General features: G+C 37.7%; 1 protein-coding gene across 1 annotated transcript; it reads left to right on the forward strand.

Annotated features, from left to right (window-relative positions):
• Window positions 1–27,744, forward strand: LOC127162376 (serine/threonine-protein kinase Nek1). The gene is made up of 10 exons (XM_051105173.1): window positions 1–116; window positions 5,814–5,945; window positions 12,144–12,191; window positions 16,544–16,681; window positions 19,214–19,280; window positions 19,367–19,470; window positions 25,921–26,004; window positions 26,918–26,979; window positions 27,318–27,404; window positions 27,498–27,744. Exons 4-10 carry the CDS (start codon window positions 16,556–16,558, stop codon window positions 27,670–27,672), a joined length of 705 nt encoding a protein of 234 aa, XP_050961130.1. The 5' UTR covers window positions 1–116; window positions 5,814–5,945; window positions 12,144–12,191; window positions 16,544–16,555; the 3' UTR covers window positions 27,673–27,744.
• The last annotated feature ends 151 nt before the right edge of the window (window positions 27,745–27,895 follow it).

Raw genomic sequence — 27,895 nt, forward strand, 5'->3', positions numbered from 1 at the left:
TTCACACTGGGTTTGTGTGTAAAAGCTGTTTTGCATGTATTGAGTTTTTGTTACATTATTTACAGTTTCGACCAGCAGGTGCCACCACTGTGTGCCATTTCAAGCGCTTCAAAAAGGTTTGTTTCTCCCATCAGCGCTTTATTATTAAAGATGCACTTCAGCGATTCTTCTGATGTTGATATTTGAGAGCGCTAAAACAAAAAGTAGGGCTCACTGCAGCTCTTTTGACCTACTCAAGGCAAATTTTAAAATCTATCAAATTTAAAGGAAAAGCTGGTGTGGTATAATTGTCAGTTTTTATCTTATTTATTTTAAGACGTGTTCCACTACTCATCAAGTGTTAACATTTGAATGACAGAATCAAAGGTTCTCCATATATGCAGTACGCTACACATGCATAGGCTGAATAGGAGTTGCTTGCTTTGATAGATTATGTAAGTAACATGACATTGACCTTTAGGCCTAGGTCCTCACAACTTAACATGATGAATATTAGGGATGCACCAAATATTCGGCCACCGAAAATGGCCCAAAAGTGCATTTTCGGTTTTCGGCAGAAAGATTTTTTTATCACAGAAACAACACAGCCGAAACAGTATGCTGCGATGACGCAAACAGAAACTGCGGCCTGCACGTGCTTGCCTGAAGCAACATGTCTGCGGTGTGGACGTATTTCAGTATATCTGAGAAAGACCCACGGATAGCGATTTGCAAAACATGTAATGCCGAAATTTCAAGAGGGGGTGCGTCTGCAAAGACTTTCTCCACGTCGGGTTTAATTTATCACCTGAAATCCAAACATCCCGATCGCTGTGCTGAATATGAGAGGAACACGGCACAGAAAAGGAAAACCCCTCCGAGCACGCCCACTCCGTCTGTGGTGGATGTTTTTGAAAAGGCAAGGAAGTTTCCCAGTGATAGTGTCAAGGCAAAGGGCATTACACCAAAGATTATGGAACTCATTGCCTTAGATGATCAGCCATTCTCTGTCGTAGAAGATGTGGGATTTTGTAGGCTGATCGAGCACATTGAGCCCTGTTATGCCATGCCGAGCAGACGACATTTCCTCAGAGGTGTGTTTACCTGAGCTGTTTAATGTTGTTGCAACTCACGTCCATGAGAATACATCTGCAGATATTTCAGCAATCAGTTTCACGACAGACATATGGAGCTCAGACTTCAGCCTTACCAGTATGCTCAGTCTAACCGCACAATGGATTGACGCTGATTTCCAGCTGCAAAAGAGTTTCGAGGGTCACATACAGCAGCAGCCAGTATGTTCGACACCTGGCATATCGACCAACCTAAAGGGCATGCTATTGTCAGTGACAATGCAAGAAATATGGCAAAAGCAATAGAAGACAGCCAGCTGAAGGGAATACAGTGCATGGCCCATACACTACATCTGGTTGTGAGTGAGGGAGTGTTGTCTCAACGCAGTGTAAAAGACATACTGGCTATAGGCAGAAGAATTGTTGGCCACTTTAAACATTCTCAGCTGGCCTATTCCCGCTTGCAGTCTATGCATGATCAGTTTGGAACACAAATAAAACGGTTCCAGCAAGACGTGAGTATGCAGTGGAACAGCACTTATTACATGTTTGCCTCTTTGCGCAAAAGCAAGTCTTGGCTGCATATAGCGCAGATCACGAGCTCCCCGCGACATTCACTTCACACCAGTGGGTCTTAATAGAGAACGTTCTCTCTCTTCTTGCCCCCTTTGAGCAGCTAACTAAAGCATCTGTAGCGGACGTTATTCCTTTAATGGCAGCACTAAAGCGTCTCTTAAGCAAAGAGGTTGAGACGGACCACGGAGTGAAAACAATGAAAAGTACACTCTTAGAATCTGTCAACACATTTCACTGAGATCTGTTCGGATCCTCTGCACTTCATCGCGACTGTACTTGATCCGAGTTATAAAGATCATTACTTGGATGCGGAAATAAAGCAGCGCGCACGAGAAATGATCCAGACCGCGATGGATGCGGAGAACCCACGTGGAGATGGAGAGGGAGCAGTGCACAGCGCAGGAGAAGATCAGAGTGCAGAAAAAAAGACTCGTCTCTCTGCACCAGATGAGGAGCATGCACCCTCATTGTCTGATATGTTCAGTGAAATTCTGCAAGAAAGTGCCCCAAATAATAATAGGTAGGCTATTCTGTTCTGACTTGAGCTACTATATATGTGATCAGATTGTAGCCATATCTCTGCTAGATATTTTTTTAAATTTGACAAAAAATTTAATTTATGCACTGGCCCTATTTAAATACACTCTCTCAAATCTTTCTCAAATGTCAGGCAGATGACAAGCTCAACCACTCAACAGCTAGATGGTTATCTGTCTGAAGTCCCCATCCCCAGAAGTGATAACCCTCTTGTCTACTGGAAAAAAAAAAATCACGGCCGCTTTCCTGACCTGGCAAAGATGGCACGCAAGTACTTGTCTGCTCCGTGCACAAGCACAGACAGTGAAAGACTGTTCAGTGCAGCAGCTCATGTTCTCGATGAGAAGAGGAACAGACTTCACTGTGATAAAGCAGAGAAGCTACTCTTCATCAAGAAAAACCTGCCACTTTACCTCAGGAAGTAGAATGGGCTTGTCTAGTGTTTAAATATTTATTATCCACTTTGCACATCTGCAGTTCTTGGTGCATTTGTTGTTGTTAAAGTTCTGCAGTTAACATATGGGCTATGGCAGTCTTTGTTTTGATACACTATTATGTTGTAGGCCTGCAGAGAAAATACTGTTGTATCTTTAAGCAGTTGCACTTGTTCTGAATGCACTTTCTTGTAGTAGTCCTACAGAGAAAATTTAAAATGCACTTGACTTAAATGCACTTTGTTTTTATGAGAGAACATATTTAATTTTACAACCTTTCAGCAGTCCAGAAGGCCTGTACATTATTATTTAATGCACACATGAGCACGGTTAAGTTAAACATTTAAGTTTGAATTTTATTTTATTTTATACTGTGCATTGTTGCAATGTGCTAAATAAATATTTTCATAATTTGTAATTGATTTATTTTTTGAAACTTTAATATTAATTTATGCAATTGCAATGCCTTGATTTTAGTAAGGTTAGTACACAGTCATAGCCATAAATGCAGTGGTACTAATAACTGGCATAATTTCTTTCGGTGTTTTGGTTTTCAGTTTTTGGCCTTGCTTTCCTCTTTTTTGGTTTTCGGTTTCGGCCAAGAATTTTCATTTCGGTGCATCCCTAATGAATATGAATAGGCAAACTCAAACTTTTATTTTGTATGCGATTAATTGTTTGACAGCCCCCCCAAAAATCTTTTTGAACAGTAAGATTTTGAAGAAATGTGTGGTGTTGTTTTTTTGAAGAACACTCTTCTGCTCACCAAGCCTACATTTATTTGAACCAAAGTATGGCAACAGCCATAATATTGTGAAACCTTTAAAAAAAAAATCCTTCAGAAATCATTCTAATATGCTGATTTGCTGCTCAAGAAACATCTGTTATTATCATCATCATCAATATTTAAAGTGATGATAGGATTACAAAAGATTTCTATTTTAGATCAGTGCTGTTCTTCTGAACTTTCTATTCAACAAAAAAAAAAACTGGAAAAAAAAATTCTCAGCTGTTTTCAACATATAATAATCAGCATATTTGTTACGGATCTGGTCGGTGAGCTGCGGACCGCTCACCACCAGATGTCGCTCTCACTCTGTTCATACACTCAGACTGTTGCTTTACACCCCGGACTACATTATCCATCAGCCACTGCTCCCACCACCTGCGCCCAATCAGAGACAGTATTTAAGCCCCGGTCTTCCCGTCACTCTTCGCCGAGTAGTGAACTGTTTATACATTCATACCAAGCGTTTCCTCCTTGCTATTCCGTGTCTAGTTTTCTCGTTTTTGATCTCTCGCCTGTCTGACCATTCTCCTGCCTAGCCCTCGTTTGGATTACGTACGCCGCTGATTGACCCCCGCTCGTTTAAGGATTACTCTTTGTTTGCTGTCCATACACCTGCTTGCCGTTGTTCTACCCTGCCTGCCTGACCATGTCAATGTCTTTTCCAATCAATAAAAATTTGCAAATGGATCCGCTCACGTCTCGCCTCGCTCCCTATGTTACAATATTAGAATGATGTCTGAAGGATCATGACATTGATTCAGTGACACTGAAGACTGGAGTAATGATGCTGAAAATTCAGCTTTGATTACAGGAGTAAATTACATTTTAATAGGAATATAGAAACTGTTTCAGATAGAAAACAGTTACTGTAAACAGTAAAATTATTGTAAAATTGTACTGTTTATGCTGTACTTTGGATCACATAAATGCAGGCTTGGTGAGCAGAAGAGACTTCTGACTTCTGAAACACTTTTGACTGGTAGTGTTTCACAAAAGATATGTTCCAAATATCACAAAGCAGTTGAATGAACAGTTGAATGATCAGACAAACAGTTTGTTATGCATTACACATACCTACATACATAGGCTACACAGAGAGATTCTTTGTTTTGAAAGACTATTCACAGAACATGGCATGAGGCCTTGTTTACCAAGACAATTTTTCTTTTGAATGTCCAGCTTGTCCAGCTTGTCCAGCTTCTCCAGATACTCAAAGATGAATAAAAAGACATCTCTTGCTTCATCCGATTCTCGCCCCCTGATAGTCTTTGATGGCATTCTGTTGATTTTTACTGTCCATCTGGAGAAAGGCAGAACCTTTCACCTCCCCACAGAAGAACTCACAGTGACTCTGTCCTTCTAAACAAAGTATATTATAGACGTTTCATTAAGACCCTAAAGAATCATATCAACTTGTGGAAAATGGGCATCCGATGAGCCCTTTAAACAAATTATAAGAATAGAAAATGTAAATGCTGAGGTGGATTTTTCCTGTGAGGCTGCTATAGAAATACATGTACACTCTTCAGCACATTCAAATGAACACACAAAGAACTACAGCAACAATGACCAGCACATAGAAGAGACTGCACGGACAAACACACAAATGAAGAAAAACATTAATTTACTTTATGGGTTATTATGAGATAAAAAAAAAAAAAAAATTGACTTTAGGATGTTTGGTGTTCAGTCTGTCTTTCTTGAATACAAACTGCTTCATGTAATTTGTCACTGATATTGACGTCAACAGTCAACTTCAACATCATCAATGAGACTCACCTCCCATCCTACTGTCTTACATTGTCAAAATGAAATGACAATATTAGACAACACTGCAGATTTAAGAGAATTTGTCTAAATGTTTATTAACACTGGTTGCAACAAAATAGCCAATTATCAATAGTATCATTCCAGGATGATCAGAGAAGCACAAGCAGACATATTTCAGTTAGAGAAACAATGGCAGTTTCTGCTTTTTGACTCAGAATGTTGTTAGAAAATGGCATTAGATGCTCACCATGAAATCAATATCAAATATTGTAGTATTTGTTGAATGCATCCTTTAAAATCACTACATTTTCTTCACTGAACTGTTTTTCCTTGTTAGAGCAGGTTCTATGATGCATCCTTGTTAAACAAACCAGATGTTTGAAACATGTTTATTATCGCTACTAAGCACATCTTTTCAGCAAGTTGCATCATGCTTCTATGCAAATTTACAATGCTTTCACTATTTCTTATACACCTCCATGTTCTAACATGTATTATTTAGTGTTTGAAACTATGTAGTAGCACGTCTTGTGTTTTTGCCTTGTTGCTTTCCTCATTTGTAAGTTGCTTTGAATAAATGTGTTTGCTAAATGAATAAATGTAAATGTTATTTTTTCAAGACAGATCCTAACAGTCATCTTGTGGTTGTTGCAGCACATTTATGAGGGCACACACATACCGAATGAGGAAGTGTTGCATACTCTTCTATTAGATTTGGTTGGGACGGGCTTCATAGAGCAGTTTTTCAACTTCATTATTCAGCCAGACGCTCTTCACAGACTCCAGGTTTGCACAAATGTTTATACTTCTCTTTCTCTTATATAGCAATTGCTTGTCTTGAAACTATAACACAGGGCATAATATACCTTTTGCAAACGTACTGTACAAAATGTATAAAACATGGTTGTTTATGTGCAAATATTACTAGACATAACTACATTTTGTTTTGAGCAAATAACAATCTGCAATTCTGCAGCTGAGATTTTCAGTGAGGTTCAATCCAGCAGCCATTCCAGGCAATGTTCCCTCTCTTTTTTCTTCTTTCTCTGTGCTGAGCAGTACTTTTCTTTATTGGGCAGACATTTCAGCCATCTAAGCAAAAACATTCTTTATACCAGAACTTTTAACTTTAATGAGCTATTTATATTTGATTTGACCCTTGATGTAACTAAATTATGCACATTTTAGGTTACCTCAGAAAATGTATTTTACAGTGCTGTGATACTTAACAAGGATTTCTATCAACCCTATTTATTTATTTACTTTGTTTTCATTTAGCAAACAAAGCAATACAGACAAAATTCCCATTTTGAACAAATTGTGTATTGAATTAGTTATATATTGGTGTTTTTATTTAAACTACATGTATTTAAAGGGGTCATTGGATGCAAAGTTCACTTTTTCATGTTGTTTGAACATTAATGTGTGTTGGCAGTGTATGTACAAATCTACTCTATAATGATAAAAATCCATGCAGTGGTTTTTAATTAATCTGTAAAAATAATATCCCCTTTTTCAAATCGAGCCTTTCTCAGATGCCTGTCGGTGTGGTGTCACACTCACAGAGGCCGCTCCCATGATAGTTGATTGACATGAGCGTCTTACCTCAGACTCGCCCTCTATTGTTTCGATGCCAGAGCAGGGATGTAAGTTAGACAAGAATATCTCCGACTGAGCGATTGAGGTGTTGTGTTGCTGGATGTAATAATGAACATAGTGGTCGTCATTTACTCCCGACATCTGAGCCGCTGAAGATGCAGTGGATTACATTTGTTTGTGAATGGAATGCACCTCCCAATCTACATATATCCGTCTATGTTCGCACACATCATTCGTGATCCAGCTTCACCTACAGCAGAAGTGAGAATAAGGGTTTTTTTTTATGAATCTTTCCTAAGTTTTTATGAATCACCTTTCCTAATAATGTGCTAGTTAGCAAGTTTAGCGGCTAAAGTAAACAGGCTCATCACTCCACAGAGAGAAGAGAGGGGTGGGGCGAGCAAAGCTCATTAACATTTAAAGCAGCCTCGATCAGAACAGGATGATTTTTGCAGAGCTCATTTTGACAAGGTAAAAAGGGTGTTGTTTTACACAACCATTGAGAATTTGTATTATAGACTTTTCATTAAGACTCTAAAGAATCATATCAACTTGTGGAAAATGGGCATCTGATGACCCCTTTAACCCTTTAACAGTCACTGTCCCCTCTGTGGGACGCCTAAGTTTACTTCACCATATTACAAATAAATCCTTATCTAATCATGACAAACTATACATCTTTGGTGTCAGGGTCGTGTGTAGGAAGGAGCCGTAGGACGAGGAAATATAACGAACGCGCTTTAATAAAAAAATCCAACAAGGGAACAGGAACAGCGGGGGATCACACACTCACATAACGTTAAGAATGAACGAGAACTAAGGAACTTATAAAGGGGTGCTAATGAGACAAAAACAGGTGTGGGTAATTAACCAATGAAGACTTAACAAAAACAGTCCACAGGGGTGTGACAGTTGGGAGGGTCTAAGACTCCTAAATAGATATTTTACCACTCTTTTGTGTTACAAATTGTGTAGGAAAAGTAATAGATTAATTTATGACAAGAGTGCACCTCAAAAATCTACATCATAACAGGAGCTCTGACCTTTGTCACAAAAAGACATTCTTCATTGCCTTTTTAGGCATTTGGACTTTTTTTTCCTCTCGATTTTTGGTAATATAGTCATTTATTATTGTAGATGTTTGTAAATTTAATGTGTCTGGCTTATGGTGTCATTCATCTCCAGCTATTTTTAGCTACTCAAAAGAACTTGTTTTGCTGCTTGATATTGCAAACTAGTGTGTCTTACCATATTATTTTAATGCATTATTTTAATTATGAACACACTGGTTTGTAATGCAAATAGTTTCACTGTTTACTGCACGTTGTTGTTCTCGTCATTTCCCTATGGTGGCTAATGAACCAGATGTCTCAAACATTCACAGAAAATGGCTTATTTCCGCATTTGAAAAATAAGATGGATTAAAAAAATAATAATAAAAAAAAAAGTGCAGTTCCGCGAAAGTGCAGTTCTTTATAATATAATACAATATAATAACAAAAACAAAGGAGTGGACGTGGGATAGCAACAGTAAGTCAGTGTAAGAGGAGGCTTTGGCGGAGGACGGATTCCCAGGAGGATGACAACAAACAAAGTCCAGGGTGGTGACGACGGAGGGAGGAGCCATGGAGGAGACAGAAGGTACCTGGGTGGATCAGACGGAGGGAGGAGCCAGGGAGGACATAGAAGGGACCCGGAGCAGGAGCCATTCGATGGAGTGACAAGGCGCAGCCGGAGGAGTGGAGTCTTGAGGCGATGGCGGGACGACGACCGACCAAGGCGGAGCCGGAGGGACGAGGGAGACTGGTGGAGCTGGTGGGCTGGCAGACGAGACGGTGGAGACGAGGGAGCTGAGAGCCGGGGTGGAGCTGCTGGGTCAGAGGGCCGAGGCAGAGTCCAGGACTCAGAGGCTGGAGGCTGGAGGCTGGAGGCTGGAGGCTGGAGGCGGAGACGAGGGATCCTCCAGCCATGATGCCGATGGAGACTGGCAGACCCGCAGCGAGCCCACCGCACAGACAGCGGTGGTGGGACTGAGGCAGCAGGGTCAATAGGAGGAGATAACAGAGGGAGAGTGGGTGGGAAATCCAGGCAGGCAGATAGTTCATAGGATGGTGGAAGACAGGGCATGTCTACAAATACATTCCTATAAAAATCGATCAAGTCCCGTTCCACATAAATATCCTCAGTGAAATCAATTAAATCCAGTTCAATATCTAAATGTCCCAGATCCAGACTTCGCTCACTCTTTTGTGAATGTAGATCTGTTCGTCCACACTCCTCCATGTAGTTCTCCAGGTCCCTGCCATTCTGGAAGCTGAAGATGTTAATTCCTTCCAGAATGGTGTTACCCCTCCTTGGGACAACGTTGATTGAGGCAAGGTCCACAGGGCAAAAGAAAAAAAAAAAAACAACTGGTGAAAACGCGGGGGAAAACTCGTCTCTAAATTGTTTGTTAGGTCTGATCTTCTGTCACGGTTGTGTGTAGAAGGTGACAAACGAAGACGAAATATAATGAAAAGTCTTTAATAAACTCCACAAAAGGTAAATCCAGACAGGCGGGACAGGGAAACACACACCAACATAAACTTAAGATCCGACAAACAACACTGAACTGAATCCTAGGCCTGGGAATCGATTCCCCATTCAGAGCCGTTTTCAGTTCAAACAAAGCTTATATGGGCGCCTCTCAAACGAACGGCTGCATCATACGAAGGCTGCATATTTTGGTTGCTGTCATCAAACGTCGCTGAACGTCGATTCACGAAAATAAACTGAATGAAAGGAGTCGGTACTGAGCATATCTGAGTTTGAAGATGCAGCTTTGCTCACTAATAGTGATTAGAAGTCTGATTCGTTTCCACAAAAAGGTTCTTTTGGACAGATCGTTTTAATGAACCAGTTCAAAAATGATTCAGAAGTTATTTTACGGTGGAACTGGCTTATGTTGTCCACATGAGCGCTGCACAAAAGAATAGATCATTACGTGATCGAGGGTCTTGATCCTATTTCCATCTTAAATAAAATGCTATTTTTAACCTTTCTATCAGCCTGTGATCATTTTGAAAGCACCGAGAGCACAGATAAGTGGCGGGGAGTGAGCGTCTGACTGACAGATAAACCACAAGCTCTTATAGCAATGTTGTTGTTAATGTTCTGGTTGTTTTGTTTCAGTGTACAGTTTGTTAATTTTGTGCAATGCATATGGTTGAAGTAACATCATTCAGCTGAACCGTACACATCTTGTTTCATTCATGCAATAAACACATGTACTATGACTAATTTCATGGGCAACGCAGATAAAAATAATTTAAATACAGAAATGTAACATCATTTATAAAAACAAAGCTTCATATTATGAAAACGTTACTTTCTAAGACTTTTATATCCTACAGTGATGGCGAAATTAGGTTCTTCCAATCTAAAAAAAACAAGAATCGAAAACAGTGAGGAATCGAATCCCATCGATTCCAGAACCAGGAATCAGAATTTGACTCAATTCCAAAATTTTCGGAATCAAACAGCCCTACTGAATCCAACTTATATAGGGGTACTAATGATACAAGGACAGGTGTGGGTGATTAACCAATAAGGACTTAACAAGGAACGGAACAGGAAAGACCATATATGGGCACAGAAGGGAGAAACCAACAAAAACAGTCCACAGGGGTGTGACACTTATACATGTGTTTTTTCTCTCTCTCTTTTATTTAAATGTATTATTATGTATTTAAAGGAATGCAAATAAATATATTTTGGGGAAAAACAATGATAAAGTAAAACATTTTTCATCTCACAATTCAGACATTTTTTCCCCTCAGAATTGCAAGAAATAAACTCAAAAATGCACCTTATAAAGTTAGAATTGTGAGATATAAACAGGGTCGGGGAGTAATGTAATACATGTAACGGCATTACGTAATCAGGATACAAAAAACAGTAACTGTTGAATTAATAGAAAATAATGATCCGAGATGGTGAGGCAGCCATGATGCAAAACATCAGACTGATACACTTATTAATGCAGAGAGAGAGTTCAGCTGCTTAAAGAACCGCACCATTATTACCCCGCTAGTGAGAAATGACATGTAGCTTTTTGTTGCTAAACTAAACTGATAATATCTTCAGGGCAGTGCTAACCATATGTTTCTGTGTGGGTGTGAGTCTGTAGTACTGTATGTATGTGAATCTGCATGGGAGCAAGAGCACAGTGTTGCCAAGTCTGTAGTTTTTAATGCAGAATTGGGCTACTTTAACACTGTTGCCATGGGTTGTTTGTGATGTCCGTGGATTTAAGTGAACCCAATAACATCCTATTTAGCCCCTGAAATACGAATTTACCACGGGAATCCTGACAAAAAAAAAAAAAAACAGGGCATAATTGGGCGGGTTTTGTTGTGAAAACCTGGTAACCCTGCAAGAATGGGAGAAAGAGAGTGTGTGCTTTCCGTACCTAATAAAAGGCAATTTTGAAAAACATGGATGTAATTTGTCACTTGTATCCTGTTGTTTAAAAAAATTATTTTTGCTCAGTCATTGACGTTGTGGGTTTTGATCATTTCCCTGTAAGGAGTCTGTTACTAAGGGTCTGTTACAAAGCAATCACCATTGCACAAGCTGCTGATGAGGTAAACAAAACCGGGCGAGTTTTTTGTTTCGGTGCCGTGGAAACTGAAATGTTGGTCAGTTCAGTAGAAAAGGCAAAGCCAATAATATTTGGTAAGCTCTCACTCACAAAAACAAATACAGGAAACGTTACAGCTGAGTCAAAGTAAGTTTGACAGCGCAATTGCAAGATTTTTTTCTTTTAGCTTTAAAAAGTTTTTAAGTTAGGACAGCTGTAGGGTTTTTAGGATTTGTTTTTTTTGTTTTTTGTCAAAATAGGATTTTTTGTAATGCCCCCTTCATATCTGTAGTTAAGATAACACACTTAGGAAATGCTGCTCTGTCTGTTCAAATAGGATAAGATTTTAAAATTAGGATCTTTCTGTAATAGGCCCCCAAGTAGTTTATATTTTGCATCATATCCATAATAAGTATTTTTGATTTATATTGTTGACTGTGTTTACATATGTGACCTCAGAATCCAGAAGTAATCACATTACACATTGTGGTGCTTGGATTATGTTACTGAATACTTTTTTCATCAGTTAATTTGTAATTGTAACAGAATACTTTTTTGAAGTAACCCTCCTAAGCCTTGATATAAAGTCAAAAGTCAGGCTTTCTTCCTCTGAATCAGACTTAGGTACAACTGTGAGTCTAAATCTCACAATTCTGATAAAAGCAATCAGAATTGCATGACAAACACACAACTGCAAGAAATAAAGTCAGAATTAAAGTCGCAGATAACTTTTTAATTTGTTTGTTGTTGTTTTTTTTACCCAGTGGTGGAAACAAGCTCAAGCTGTATATAGATTTCATATACAGAGCAAGGTGAGTTTTTTCTTCCTTTATTAAAAAGGCAGTAGCCACTGGCAATAGTGACTTCCTGAAACAAGGTTTGAAAATGCTGAAAATTCATATAAAATGTAAATATTATTTTATTTTTAGGTTTACTATAAAGTAAATGTTTTTATTTTTCTTTTATTAAAAATATAATAGTATTACCTCACTTTTTATTTATTTTTTTTTAATTTTCTTGTTTATTTTATAAAAAACTAAATAAATAAAGTGCAGTGATGATATTATCACTATTATTCATCTATTTTTTTTATAAATTCATTTTATATTTAATGGGTCATACTGTGTGCAGTGCGAGGACTAATCCAAATCTCCATGTACTCTTAAGAGAACCAGGCTAAAAAAAACGTATGTGCACCCCTGCATATATTGGACTAGGACTGTTTATGGGCAGGATGTCTTACTAATCATGGTAACCCATCATGAGATCTTTGCATTTCTTACACTCTGCCACACATCAGACTGAAGGCATTTTTGTTTCAGATATGCCAAATTTTAAGGATATTTCACCCCATTTTGGTAAACAGAGCTTGTTTTCTCTCTTGAAAGAGCCTCTATGCCAACCAGGATCTAGCAAGAGACCTGATGAAAAATAAACAACTGCCTAACAGGACACTTTCTCTTCAGAGAAAGTGATAGCAAAATCATGCGATCACACGGATAGTATACAAAACTGTAAGTTGACCCAACGGAGGTATCCAAAGGTGGATGAAGTTTTCTTGGTTGTTCAGACTTTTCAGCGTGTTATTTAATTTACATTCAATTCAAATCTGACTCACATTTTATAATGACCTCGCATTTGAGTTAGAATGCCAATCATCATAGATCCTTCATAATTTATAATAATAATTTATCTAGACATCTAATGATTCTATTTACTCTTTAATATTATTGTACTTGTTCATTCGGGTGCTCATGGCGCTCAAAGATATCGCTTCAGCCGTTAGCGTACCTTACGGTCACATCAGTCTTGGATATTAGACAGAGGTAATTGACTAATACTTTAGATGCTTGCTCATTCTAAAAGTACCTTTGTTTAGTCCCCATAGATCTGTACTTGAATAAAGCAACATTATCTCTAGTCAGAGGTCATGACCACTACTACAGATATAAGCAGACCAACATTACTTCCATGATAACAGCTTTGGTTTGGTTATGCCATGGTCTCCCATGTACACTTAGCTAGTGTAACATTACAGTAAACAGAGGTTAGGCTTACCCTATTAAGGTTGGTCGAAACAACATCCAGTTGACCTAAACGGAAATTCCCTTTTAGCCTTTACAGTCTAAGTACACTTGAACTAATACCAAGTGTTAGCCGAATCTCTGAAGATATAGTTGGTGTGCCCTATGCTCCATCTCAACTGAATTTTAGTCCGTTACTAACCTGACGCAGTAAACGCGGTAACAAGGACACATCGTAATCTACTAGAGGCAATAGTTACAGACTAAATAAGAATAGAATTAAATGTAACAATTTATTATCAGTCAGGTAAATATGTATTATGCCAATTATACAGCCAATTCAAAGATATGAAATCAATACAAGACATCAAAATTTCAAAGATGAATCTAGGAGTAAGATGCGTACCTGACTTCAGGCTACAAAAAGTGCCCTGATCTTCTTCTTACACTTCTTTAAGTACTTCAGACCCAAACAGACATCCCCCGAAATGAAGACAGGAACTAACTATTTGAATTTGCACTGATCATGTCCTAGACTCGTTTGCACCCTTTGGGGACAAATGGTAATTTGCATGAAGGACACTGGGAGATAGTACACCCTCAACAGTGAGCAAAATATCTCTGAACTCTGGATCTGGATCTGTTCACCCTTTAGTTTACTTTTTGTGAGAATGAGACCATTGTACCAGACACACAGTGATAGTTCAAATGATACCAAACATGACTATGGATATCACTTGCGTTCATGTAGAATGTTATATTATGCTATTGACCATTTTAAGTGAGCTGAGTGAGAGGAGATGGGTGAGGGGAAGTGGATGGAAGGAATAGGCGGAAAGGGACTTTTCTCACATCTTCTCTCAGTGAGATGTGGAAACAAATGTCTTATGCGTCTTAATACACTCTGTGTGTATTGTTTGTCTCAGATCGAAGATCAAAGATCAAAGTGTCTGAGGTTCTGTAAACCTTACTGTGATAAAGTCACATTAGCTGCCGCCGCTGGGGAAGCAGCGCTGGCACATACACACACACACACACACACACACACACACACACACACACACACACACACACACATATATATACATACACACCCGCTTACTTACCTCATTCATTCGCCGCACCGTTCCTCCCTGATGTTGCCGCTATCAGAGTAGCGGGTGCACACGCAATCCTGATAGCACATGGACATCCTCCCATTTCAGCACTCTCCCCTGTCCGTATGCATTTCCCAGTCATCTCATACACATGCACTGTACTTGTTGTGTCGTTTCGTCCCTGTGATGTTTGTCTGTGTGGCGTAGTCAGTCTTCCGGCGGGAAACATCGCGCCGGCCAAACCGAACGAACGAGCGGCAGCCGATTATGACATCACGGGCTTGGTCGCGCCGGCGCAGCGCAACCGGAAGCTGGCGAAACCATTGTGTAGTTTGAATGGGTGTTTTTGTGTGTATTTACGTGTGGAAATTATGTGTTAAAAGTATTATGTGTTAATGGATTATGTGTTTATTATTATATAGAGAGCTGAAATGAATTATTATTGATTAATTATAATAAGATGTCAAGTAAATGTGGAATTTGTGTGTGTATTAAGTGTTATACTTACCTATGAAGGGTATGGTCCAAAAAGGGGCGGGGTTTGGCCTATATAAGCTGGGGCCAAACCCAAAGACATTACTTGTTTACCAAGTCGACGCAAGAGTGCTACTGCGGTGCCTCGAGCAAACCCAAAACCCCCTTTGTATACTGTGGATACCTGTTTGTTGCATACATCATTATTGGATTATTTTCTGGTTTATTTTCCCTTTTTGTTGTTTCTTTGGTACTTTGGATTTTTGTCTTTTTGTGTGCACTTGTATATATTCTTCACTGTGGATGAACTTTCTGGCACTGTAAATAAATTTCACCTCGCACGAAAGTGCTTTGCGAGTGAGCCATCATTTTTTTTTACATCCTACACGGACTCACGTTTTCCCCCCGAAGGCGAGCTGGTGGGCTCGTCTTCATCACACTTACACAACGTATCAGGAGGCTTTGAACATCAGTGTTGGGGAAAGTTACTTTTAAAAGTAATGCATTACAATATTGAGTTACTTCCTAAAAAAAGTAACTAATTGTGTTAGTAATAGAAAGTAATGCGTTACTTTACTTTTGCGTTAAATCTGGGCAGGGCTTGTTTGTTAGTTTTTAATATAAAAAGTTCTATTTTTGGCAAATGTTAAAGCCTTTTCACACCAAAAACCTCAGGCTTTGATAAAAGTAAATTCATGTCTGTACAGTAGACTGCAGAAGAAAATAAATGTCAACTCTTCAGCAATAAAAAAAAAGAAAGAAAACAAATCAATCGAAGGTTGGCAGCAAAGACATTGGTTAATAAAATGGAATTAAATGCATGAAGGATATTTTGTATTATTTAACATATATTCTGAGTTGAATTTCACTGGTTTTATGCATTTTGAGGAATACTGAATCTGTTTTTTGTGAGTAAGATGAATTAATGGATGTTCACATTTATTCTAGAACTGACATCTTACTCCTGATTTCTCTCAACATGGGGACAGGAGAGCTTTTAATCAATAAATGGGGGGAAAAGTAACTGGCGTTACTTATTTGAAAAAAGTAACTCAGATATTTTCTTGTCAATTAAAAAGTAATATGTTACTTTACTAGTTACTTGGAAAAAGTAATAATATGTAACTCGCGTTACAACACTGTTTAACATATTGTCTTGCAGTCTCAGTTTGGTTACTGCATTTATTAACATTTTCTGTTCAGGGGGAAAAAATACAGTTCTCTGTTTAAGCAACAGAAACTATCAAATATTTTAACATTATGTGATGTAAAAACTATCTTAGTTGATTTGTCAAAAGGAGAACAGTTACAATACCAAATCATGAAAATAATTTTATGGTCTCAAAATGTAAGTTCTTATGAAACGAACAGGAAACACTTAAACTGTGATCAGTGCTCTTTAAATCAATTGTCTTGTTTCCATTTCTCATATTGAAAGTATCTGCTTAATTATTTACCCTTGTAACCTTGTATATTTAATATAAAAGTTACAGTTTTCACAAAAAGCAAATCTTTGATTACCTTAAATACTTATAAATATATTCCCTTCTTAAATATTTTGCTTTGCAGAAATTTTCAGCAATGGGCAACAGTCTGTCAGCTCTAAAGGAACATGGTTACTCTCTAGTGAGTCAACAGGAGAATAAGATCCTGGTGAAAAATGAAGGTGGTGATCAGTTTGTCATTAAAAAGTTGAGCGCTAACCAGGTAAGTAAGACAGTTTGATTGTAATGAGATCTGCAAGTTAAATGGGGAGAAAGACAAATTTCTACAGCCCAAACGTGAATATTAATACTTAAAGTGATAGTTCATACAATAATGAAAATTATCCCGAGATTTACTCACCCTCAAGCCATCCTAGGTATATGTGACATTGGTCCCATTTTAATTTAGATGGACTTAATGACAGTGTACTTGCATTTAAATTAATCATTTGATACAATGCACTTATTGTGTGCATACACTGCCATTTCAAAGTTAAGATCGGTAAGATCTGTAATAATTTTTTGAACAAATTCTTCTGCTCAAGGCTGCATTTATTTTATCAGAAATACAGAAAAAAACAGTAATGTTGTGAAATATTATTGCAATTTAAAACACCTGTTTTGTGTATACTTTAAAATATTAAAAATTTATTCCTCTGATCAAATCTTACTTTTCCAGTCATCAGTGTCACATGATCCTTTAGAAGTCATTCTGACATGCTGATTTATTATCAATGTTGGAAACCACTGTGGTGCTTCATATTTTACTTTTTAAATTTTTTGGAACTTGTCATCATTTTTTCAGTTTTTTTTTGTAAATAAGAACCATTTATCATGAATATTTTGTAACAATGTACACTACTGTTCTACAGTTTGGGATTTTTGGTCATTTAATTTCTTTCTTTTTTTTTTTTTTTTTTAAGAAACTAATACTATTATTTAGCAGGGATGTGTTAATTGATATAAAGTGCTAGTGAAGACTTATATTGTTATATTTCTATTTTGAATAAATATTGTTCTCTTTAACTTTTTATTCATTAACAAAATCCTGGGAAACAAACAAAAATAAATTACAGGTGATCCCCAACTTTTGAATGGATGTTTGCGTGTTTACATTGTACTTGTCCACCTTTTTTTTCCTGTAAGAGTGGGTGTGAACATTAGTAAATTGTATGGGTGTGGCTTCTGGTCTTATCCATGTCAACCTATTTTATTGGCTATACAAAACAGCTCGTTTTGCTGCTTGATTTGCAAATTGGTGTGCCTTACCATATTATTTTATTGTATTATCTAAATTACAAACACTGGTTTGTATTGCAAACCGTTTTACTGTTTACTGCACTTTGTTATTCTTCTTGTTATTTCCAAATGGCAGCTATTGAATTGGAGGTCTCACCCATAAGCTTACTTCCATGCTGAAGAAAAATATGGATATTTAAATAAAAAAAACTTGCATGTAATTACATGCAATTACATTCATAATTACACTGTTGGTCCATCCCTTACACTTTAACCCACCCTTTAACCTACCCATACTATTAATCCTGTCCCAAACCTTCAAAAAAACTTGATTTTTTTTTTTTAAGTAAGGCCAGCTAATATAAAGTGGGACCATTACTTTTTTTTCCAGGTGTACACAATTTCCTTTCTTTTTCAAGCTTTGAAATCTAATAAAGTGCATCCATCTATTATAAGAGTAATCCACAAGGCTCCAGGGGCTTGATAAAGGCCTTCTGAAGTGAATCAATGGGTTTTTGTAAGAAAAATATCTGTAATTAAAACTAATTTTATATATTTGAAGCAAGTTTATTTTAGTTTACTAAGTTATAAATATGAGTAAATTTCTTACAAAACCCCATCACTGGGCCTTTATTAAGGCTGGAGCCAGATGAAGCACTTTTTTTTATGCTGGAGGGATGCACTTTTTTGGGCTTCAAAATACAGTGCCCCATTCACTGCCATTAAAAAGCTCGAAAGAGCCAGGATGTTTTTGTAATATAACTCCGACTGTGTATGTCTGAAAGAAATAATAATACATACCTAGGATGGCTGGAGGGTAAGTAAATCATGGGATCATTTTTATTTGGGGAGTGAACTAACCCTTTAAAGGTATCATGAACTGTCTTTGTTTTTTATTTTATACCATCCAATGTAGTCGCCACTGGATCGTCTTTTGATAATCCTGTGTTGAATTGTGCCTTGTTTGTAAATGAACCCGCTGAAGAGAACAAAGGGCCAAGTTTTTACCAATGCGGTCTGGATCTTTCACTTTTCCTAATGTTGGGATCAGAAGGAAGGCAATGCAAACAGTGTTTTTCCACACCTTGTTACTGAACAGCATCTTGTTATCCTCAGAGCATCTTTATAAGTTGTTTTCTGTTCTCTGTGGCTAAACAGGCAGTGATGTAGCAGATGTTCATCATGTTCTCAGGAAGCAGTGTTTAACCACACTATTACATAATAGTGTAAAACATTTACAAGCTGTCGTTTTGTCAGACTGCCTTCAATATAAGCTGATTTTAGACTAATGACAGTTTTGAGTTCTGAAATCTACAGGATGTTTTTATAGTACACTGACCTCTTACATGTCAAAACATCAAGGCAATTTTGGTTTCTCAGTTCATGACCCCTTTAAACAACATTAACTGTTAACTGTTATTTTCCTCTTAATTGCTGTAAAGCTGCTTTGAAACAATATGTATTGTATGAAGCACTATAAATAAATGTGACTTAATGAGCTCCTGTCTGTTTTTAGGAGGAATCCAAGTTTCTCCTTCATCTCAATCACCCACACATCGTCCACCACAAGGAATTTATTGAAGGTTGAGAGAAAAATCTAAATTAATTCAGTTCATTTACATTCATTAGCTGCATTAAATGATTTAAACTGTAATGAATCTGTTTTCAGATTTTGATTGTTTGTATCTTGTCCTGGAGCACTGTGAAGGCGGAGATCTCGCACAGAAAATCAAAAACAAAAGGAATGGAAACGCCACATTTTCTGAGATTGAGGTATGACTGTAGATTGTTGGAAAGGCTTAAGTTATTCGCACAGGCATTGGAATCTTCAGGATTACTTAGGGTGCTTTCACACCTGTAGATTGATTGCTTTGTTCTGAAACAGCGGTTAAACTTATTACAGTGTTGCTTTTTATTAATGGTGTGGTTCGCTTTCACACAGCAAAGTTTCTAAATGACCCAAATGTGTTAATACAAGTCACACGCGAGTAAACGGTCCTCTCATTGGTCAAAGTTCCACGTTCTGGGATTCCGCTCAGCTTTCATCTGTCAGGATGGAACAACAACAGCTTTGCGGGCTTATTGTAGCATTTTTTTTTTTTAGGTATCGTTATATTCATTTATAATTTTGAGCAGGAGTCCAGGATTGGTCAGGAAAACATTTTTAAAACACACCTACTACAAACAGAGCAATAAGACGGCATTATAAAATGAAAAGGCGCGCTTTGATTTTGAATGATGCAGACTGACGCGGGTTCATTTTAAGCGGTATTAGCAAAACAACAAAGCTACTGCTGTTCATGGAACTGTAATTACCCATTATACAGTGTGATAAAGCCTGGTTCATTGGTCCACTGGATTGGATTGGTTTTTCACTACAACCGAACCGCTCCAGTGTTCGTTTGAAAGCGTACCGAGACCACCTCATGTGGGCATAGGGTACTTTTTATCCCTGTTCGCACCAACCCCATCTTGAATGTTTGCTGCCAAAAAACTTTTTTTAGTTTCATCTGACCATAGAAGCCAGTCCCATTTGAAGTTCTAGTCGTATCTGACAACTAAATATGCTGGAGTTTTTAGATGAGCGAGCAGGATTTCTCTTGAAACTCTCCTAAACAACATGTGGTGATGTAGTGGCTATTTAAATTTTTTTAGGCTTTCTTGTGACATCTTTAGTTGATTGGAACTTATTAATTATTGCCCTGATAGTGGAAATGGGGATTTTCAATGCTTTAGCTCTTTTCTTACAGCCACTTTCTATTTTGTGAAGCTCAACAATCTTGTTCTGCACATCAGAACTATGTTCTTTGGTTTTACTCCTTGTGATGGACAATTAAGGGAATTTGGCCTTTGTGTTCCTCATATTTATAATCCTGTGTGACAGGAAGTCATGGCTGGACAATTTTATGTTCCTAGTCACCCTGGTGTGCTAAATTAAATGTCAATATGAACTGGAATATACTTCAGAGATATTTTACTAAGAAGAATTTCCAGGAGTGCCAATAACTGTGCCTAACATGAACTGGAAAAAAACATTTATTTCATAATGAAATTTTCTCCTAACTTTCCATTGTTTTACTTCAATAAAAGGTTAGAATTTTGTGAATTTTTTTAATGAAAGATCAAAAGGATAAATAATGCAGATTCATTTCCACAGCTGCCTTTGCTCATATTTACCAAGGGTGCCAATATTTGTAGAAGGCACTGTAGATAGGACAGTGTAGGTTTGACAGGAAACAAAGTGGGAGAGTGAGACAGGATCAGGAAAGGTCCACGAGCCGGGATTCAAACTCGGGTCACCCACAGCGCAGTGGCGTTTTATGCCGCCGTGCTAACCACAAGGCTATTGGTGCTGACATACTCTTCTGGTCTTTGACAGTGGTATTCATCAAAAATATAATAACTTGTGCTCCAAAGATGAACAAATCTTTTACGGGTTTGGAACGAAATGGGGCTAAGTGATTAATGAGAGATCTTTGAGTGTGTCAGATTCAGAAACATACAAAATGTGCAGAGTAGTGGGCCCTGAGGATTGGAGTCGCGAACCACTGTTTTAACCTCCTGGGGTTGATGGTGGCACCAGCAACGCCAATTACATCTGTTCATAACAGGAGCAAAAAGAACCTAAAATGCTCGCTCATTTTTGATTGTACATATAAGAGTAATACATCATTTAAATCTGTAGAGGATCTACTTTTATTTGTGTACACTCACAATATCAACAAAACATTATGCTTTGGCAAAACAAAGAAAATAAACAGGGTGCACATTCAGCAGTCTCAGTCTCCACACGTATCATTTTTAAATGCATCATTACAATTAACTAAAACTCAGTGATTACATGACACACACAAGATATATATCTATAGAAAGCTTGATATTTTTACTTTTAGATGAGGCCCCTCTTGCTGAAAACAAATGTTTTCTGATGAAGTAATCTGGATGAAACCAACACGATGTCCAGTCTTCCTGCTGAAAAAAACAGCTTAAGCTGCTCAGGCTGGTCTTAGCTGGTTTTAGCTGGTCAAGCTGGTGTAACGAACGGGCGGGAGACAAGTGGATCCATGTGCAAACTTTTATTATATTGACGAGACATAGTCATGGTCAAAGGCAGGCAGGGTCAAACAACAGCAGACGGGTACATAGACGGTAAGACGAAGAGTAGTCCTTAAGCGAGTGAGGGTCAGTCCAGCGGCAAACGTTATCCGTACGAGGGCTAGGCAGGAGAATGGTCAGACAGGCGATAGATCCGGTAGGCAGGCAGATAGACAGACTAAACTAGACAACAGGGCAAAACAAGAAAAACTAGACACAGGGAAACGCTTTGTATGAATGTGAAACAGTTCAATACTCAGCGGTGAGTGACTGGAAGACCGGGGCTTTTATACAGTCCGTGATTGGTGCGAATGATAAGAGCAGTGGCTGATGGGAAATGGAGTCTGGGGTGTAGTGCAACAGTCTGAGTGTGTACAGAAGGTGAGAGTGACATCTGGTGGTGAGCGGTCCGCAGCTCACCGACCAGATCGTAACAGCTGGTCAGGTTGGTCTTAGCTGGTTTAAGTTGGTCAGGTTGGTCTTAACTGGTCAAAATGTTTGTTTGATGATTGATTGATTACATAGTGTCTGCCCCAATTTTCCTGACAAATAATGCGACAAATAAGTAATATGTTTACTTTTAATAATCTGCAGGACGGCAAAGAACCATTAAAACAATTTTTATTTGATCTTACGGCCCCTTTAATAACAAATATTTACAAAATATTTACAAAATAATTGGAATGATTACAATTCTAAAACTATATTAACAGTTAATGGTGAAGATGAACAATAACAGAATTCTAAACATATTATGCATTTTCATTTTTCTTTTCTTTTTTATCGTATCTTGTATTTTTTGGGGATGCCCCACTTGTTTCTCCCTCTTCTCTCTCTCTCTCTTCTTTCAGGCTCATTTTGTTTCCACCAGTCACTGAAACAGACTTAAAAAAGAAATAATTTAGATTATTAATGTATAAATTTTCAACACGTAAAACTACTTAAAAAAACAAACTATAGTGTCATGTCTTTGTTGCACATTTTCCTTTTTTTCCAGACATAGCCTGCAATAATTTAGAAACATACCCCTGATAGATGTTCCTTTTATTGCTAAAATAAAGATAAATTAAAGGTTGATTATTATAGATTATATAGTTTATTAATATGCAATTAGTCAACTAATCTCTTAAAAATAAATGACTACTAGTTGACCAGAAACTTTTAGTCATGCCCAGGCCAAATGGTTACATATAGTGCATGCATGAATGAATAGAAAAATTAGATTACCTCTCAACAAATAGAAAACAGAAAATAGAAATCTTATCTAACAATATAAGTCCTTACTATCAATTTCAGTTTAACACATACTTGTTGGGTAAAAGGAAAATAAAAAAACAACAAAAAAAAACTTTTTTTTTTTTTTTTATCCATGAAATTAATTAATTTTCTGTATTTTGATCAATTAAATGCAGCTGTGATTGACAGAAGAGACTTATTTAATAAAAAACATAAATCGTACTAATCCCAAACTATTGAACGGCAATGTAGATAATAAAAGAATATAATAAAAGGAAAAGGAGATCTTGGTATATGTCTTACATTTCAGAAATTCTGCTGAAAATCCTTCACTTTGCAAAGAAGAGTGGCAACTTGAGTTCACTTTAACCGGTTTCTTCTGTACTATTTGTCCTGTTGTTTTAGATGCCACTTTTCCTTTCAACTTCTTTGTTCCTCTTAAATATCTACAAATCAGTCAGGAAACAGACAATATGTAATTCACATTAGTTTTAGCTTTTGAGATATCTGAATCATTCTCCCTTAAAAATCATCTCTCTTCTGGAGTTGAGAAACATCTTCTAACAATATACATGTAAAATTCAGTTATTCAAATTCTTAGAATGCAACCATTACCTTTGAATGAACTTCAAATATCCGTCTGTCTCCTGGTAAGGTTACTCCAGAGTGAATATATGCTGCAAAAAGGCCAGACAGGAAGATGGGCTGAATTAACTCATTCTTTAAACCAAAGTTAGCAAAAAGCATTACAATCAAACAATAAGAGAATTAGCAAGTTATCAAAGGTTCTCGCACATCTCGCTGCTTACGTTAACCGCTTTAACAGCACCGTTCAGAGTTTACGTGACACTTTACTTCCCCCTTGAGCGGGATGACCGCAAGTCGCGAGACTTAAGTAACGTCACGCGTTTAATTTCGGCGCCCCTGTTAACAGATGACTGCTTGTGCAAATTTGATTTACATCATAAAATAATCACGAGAAAGTGTGCTGAACAACACGACGTTCCCGTGAATCACAACTGTTGTCAATGAAGCGTGTAATTATTACCGTAGGAACGCAGAGATTTTCCGCCTGTAGCCGCTATGAGGCCGGGGAATGTGTGAAATCCTCCCGCGACCGCGCTCCTTAAACCCGGCACAAGTCTCCCTCGCGCCCCGCGGACGGAGGATTCGTTAATCTGCGGTTACCGCGAATGCAGACACCTTAATACACTACTGCAGTTACCAAACATGAAAAATTAAGTGAAATAAATCACTTACCGCAGTTGTGAATCGTACTTATTGCCACTCCCGATCAACCGTTGAAGAAAATCCCGCCTCTGTAGATTTAAATTTACAGCAATATGCTGCACTTTTGCGTCAAACCACCACGTGATCCACGTGATCAGATTATGCTTTAAGCATTTCTTGTTAAAGATACTGTTTTTTCTTTCTCCTAGTGTTTTTTAATTGCAGGTGATTGTTATTTATCATATAAAGACTGTTTGTTTCATTTATATTTTGTGTTAAGTGCTATCTTGATTTTATGCTATACTTCATACTACAATTTATTTTAGATTCTTCTCAGATATATTATCATTAACAACTAGAATAATTTAAGATGTATCATCTAGCCTACCTGATTATGATACTAAACTTACCTTGAATTGAACCTTGTCAGTAAGTAAAAATAAACTGATTAATTTGTAGTTAGGTCAAATGGACACCAGCTTGGTCAGGCTGGGAGACCAACTAAAACCAGCTAATTCCAGCTAAAACCAGCCAACCAGCCTAAGCTGGTTTTAGCTGTTTTTTTTTTTTAGCAGGGTAGGGACTAGAGTATGTTTCTGGGCTAGGGATAAACTTTCTCAAACATTAAGCAACCTGTAGCTTATGGGGTTTCTCATTCTTTCACATTGTTCGGTAGCAACCTGCCTGTACTACTACCTCTCCATTCAATATATCCAACACTGCATGCAAAAGAAGGATGGACATTATCACTGACTATTAGCAACTGCTAACTTCATAATTTTCCTGTTGAAAGTTAAAACAAAAGAATGTTAACATTTATAAATGATTGATAACATGACAAGAGTAACTTAGGTTTGCATTAGCATTACATTACATTGTAGACAGTGCAAACTGAATGGAAAACGGTTTACTGCAGACATACAAATTATCTACCGAAATTATCTACTGAAATACTGCAAATTGATATACTGTTTTAGAAGTTTCATTTATGATATGTAGCGTTAGAACAATTCGTAATAAATACGTCTCTCGTAGCAGTATGCAAACTAACAGAAAACCAGAACACATCAACACTTACCCATGTAATTAAAAATAAACTGTTCGAAGAAGAACTTGTATCCCTTGTCCAGCCTCGAACTTTTCACCTTGGTATGCTCTTTCACTAAGCGAATGACATCTTCTTGGCCGAGTTTCGGCAAAGTTAACAGAGATGTTGTCATACGATATCCCGACGCCATTGTTTGCAAGCAAAACCGGAAGAATCGATACACTGCTTCGACAAGCACTTCCGGTCTTCAATTCCGCTGCAATAAAGGTCAATTGGAGTCGAGAACCACTGTTTTAAAACAACCCAACCTTATATAAAGACATGCATATAATTTAAGTTCATCTTGAGATGTATGTCAGAGAACACCTGAGAAACCAGCTACTCACATAACAGTAATCATAATATGCAGTACAGTGATAATATACAGTGCTTTGTGAAAGTATTCATACCCCATATGTTGGTCAGTTTTGTTTTGCTCTGGTGTGTTCTTTCAAAAGTTAGACCGTATGTAGACAGGTGTGTGTCATTCCAAATCAGTTTTGACCTCTTGCGGTCAAGATTAAATATTTGTTAACAAAATAAAATTTGTACATTCACATTTTACTGATTTACAGATTCTGGACTGGATTGTGAAGCTCTGCATGGCTTTAAAATACCTGCATGATCAACAGATTCTGCATAAAAACCTGCAACCCAAGGTATAGATTAAACTCAGTTAATCTTGTTACAATCTCTTTTCTGAATCGCAACAAAATAAGGGAGTCACCACACAACACAGCCAATTGCTAAGTAAATTTATTTATCCATGTAAGGCAAAACAACATAGAATGTCAGTATAAATGGTAATCAGTATGTACACAAGTACGTGTAGGTGTGTAACAATTATGGGAACAACAGTCCAACCAAACAGTCCACGGAACCTCCAAAGACAACAACCATCCCAAAGGAGATTGACCAAAGGCGGTGGTGATCTCTCATATCCCTCACATCTCATGAGTTATCCAGTAGCCTCATGAGTAACCCAAGTACAGAGCAAACAAAGACAGCCCATGCTCCGCACAAGCTCCACCCATGCTCACGCTTCCTTCGGCTAAGCCCCAAACGTTTATAATGTCTGGCTCCGCCTCTGGGCCAATCACCTGCAACTCAGAAATAACTGGCTACTCACTGGAACAAATCACAATCTATACATATCATCTATATGGGAACAAGGGAGTGCTGGAGCCTATAATTCAGTTAAAGTGGCCTAAAAAATGTATCTAATTTGTTTTACACTAGTTTTACACTTCTTATGTGTATTGTAAAGAATGAATATAAGCGGCAGCATACAATACAGTGGTTAGGAGTGGTTGACAACTCAAGAAGAAATCAGGATGTAAAATATTCCAATGAAAACCAAAAATGCAACAACTCCCAAACACACTAAGGGGCTGTTTACACAAAACCATTTTCAACTAAAAACTTTTGATGTGTTTTGGCCGTTCATTTACACAACAACAGCGTTTTGGAGGCTTGAAAAAACAAGCTTTTGAAAACAGGTTTCAAAGTGCAAGGTTTTGAAAATTGGCAGCATTTCTAAACTTGCTAAACATATCTGTTTTCTTATGACAGAATATATTCTTCACTACATTTGGAACCATCCGTCTTGGAGAGTTTGGAGTGGTCCATCAACGGTATTGTTTGCTCTTATAATTTAAAACATAACTTGTCAGGACCTCTTCAATGCATAGTACAAAAATACAGCATAAATCAGTGGTTCTCAACTCCAGTCATTGGGGCCCACTGCTCTGCACATTTTGTATGTTTTTGATTCTTACACACTCAGTTCAGTTCATGGATTTTTCTCCTAAGGAGTTGATAATTTGAAAAATAATTGAGTTAAATGAAGGAGACAAACAAAATGTGCAGTGCAGTGTGCCCCGAGGACTGAGTTAAGAACCACTGGCATAGATCATACATGTGTGTTTTATGAACTGGATTCTGCACTACATATTTTCCCTGTTTCTATCAGGTCCACTGAACAGCAAACTACAGAAATTAATCGTTCTTCATATGTTGCACCTGAGATGTTGAATGGCATACCTTATGAAGAAAAAATGTAATAAAACATCTTTAAACTGCAGTTATGACTGGTTATCAAGTATATTTTACAAACTGAATACTTATACTGTGCTGTTAATAACTTTCACAGTGAAATATGGGCACTGGGATGCATCATCTATGAGCTGTGTATGCTGAAACGTGCGGTAAGATTTTCCTTCCATCAGATTGCAAAAGACTCACATTACCACATAAATTTGAGATTAAATCACTGGAGTCACATGGATTATTTTAGCAATGTCTTTCCTAGTGTTCTGGACCTTTAAAGGAACCGTATGTAGGATTGTGGCCAAAACTGGTACTGCAATCACTTTCAAAATACTGTAGAATGGCGCATCCCCTCCCCCTCCCCCCTGACTCCAGGTTGCCAGCTGAGCTGCAGGATTCCGCAGGAACGTAGGCTGTTACAAGGAGCTTCCAATTGCAAGTGACGAGTCCTACACAATAATTTTTTTTTTCTTCTGTTATGTTTATGCTTCACGAGAGATG

This window comes from Labeo rohita, unplaced genomic scaffold (genome assembly GCF_022985175.1).
Source record: "Labeo rohita strain BAU-BD-2019 unplaced genomic scaffold, IGBB_LRoh.1.0 scaffold_918, whole genome shotgun sequence".
Lineage (NCBI taxonomy): Eukaryota > Metazoa > Chordata > Actinopteri > Cypriniformes > Cyprinidae > Labeo > Labeo rohita.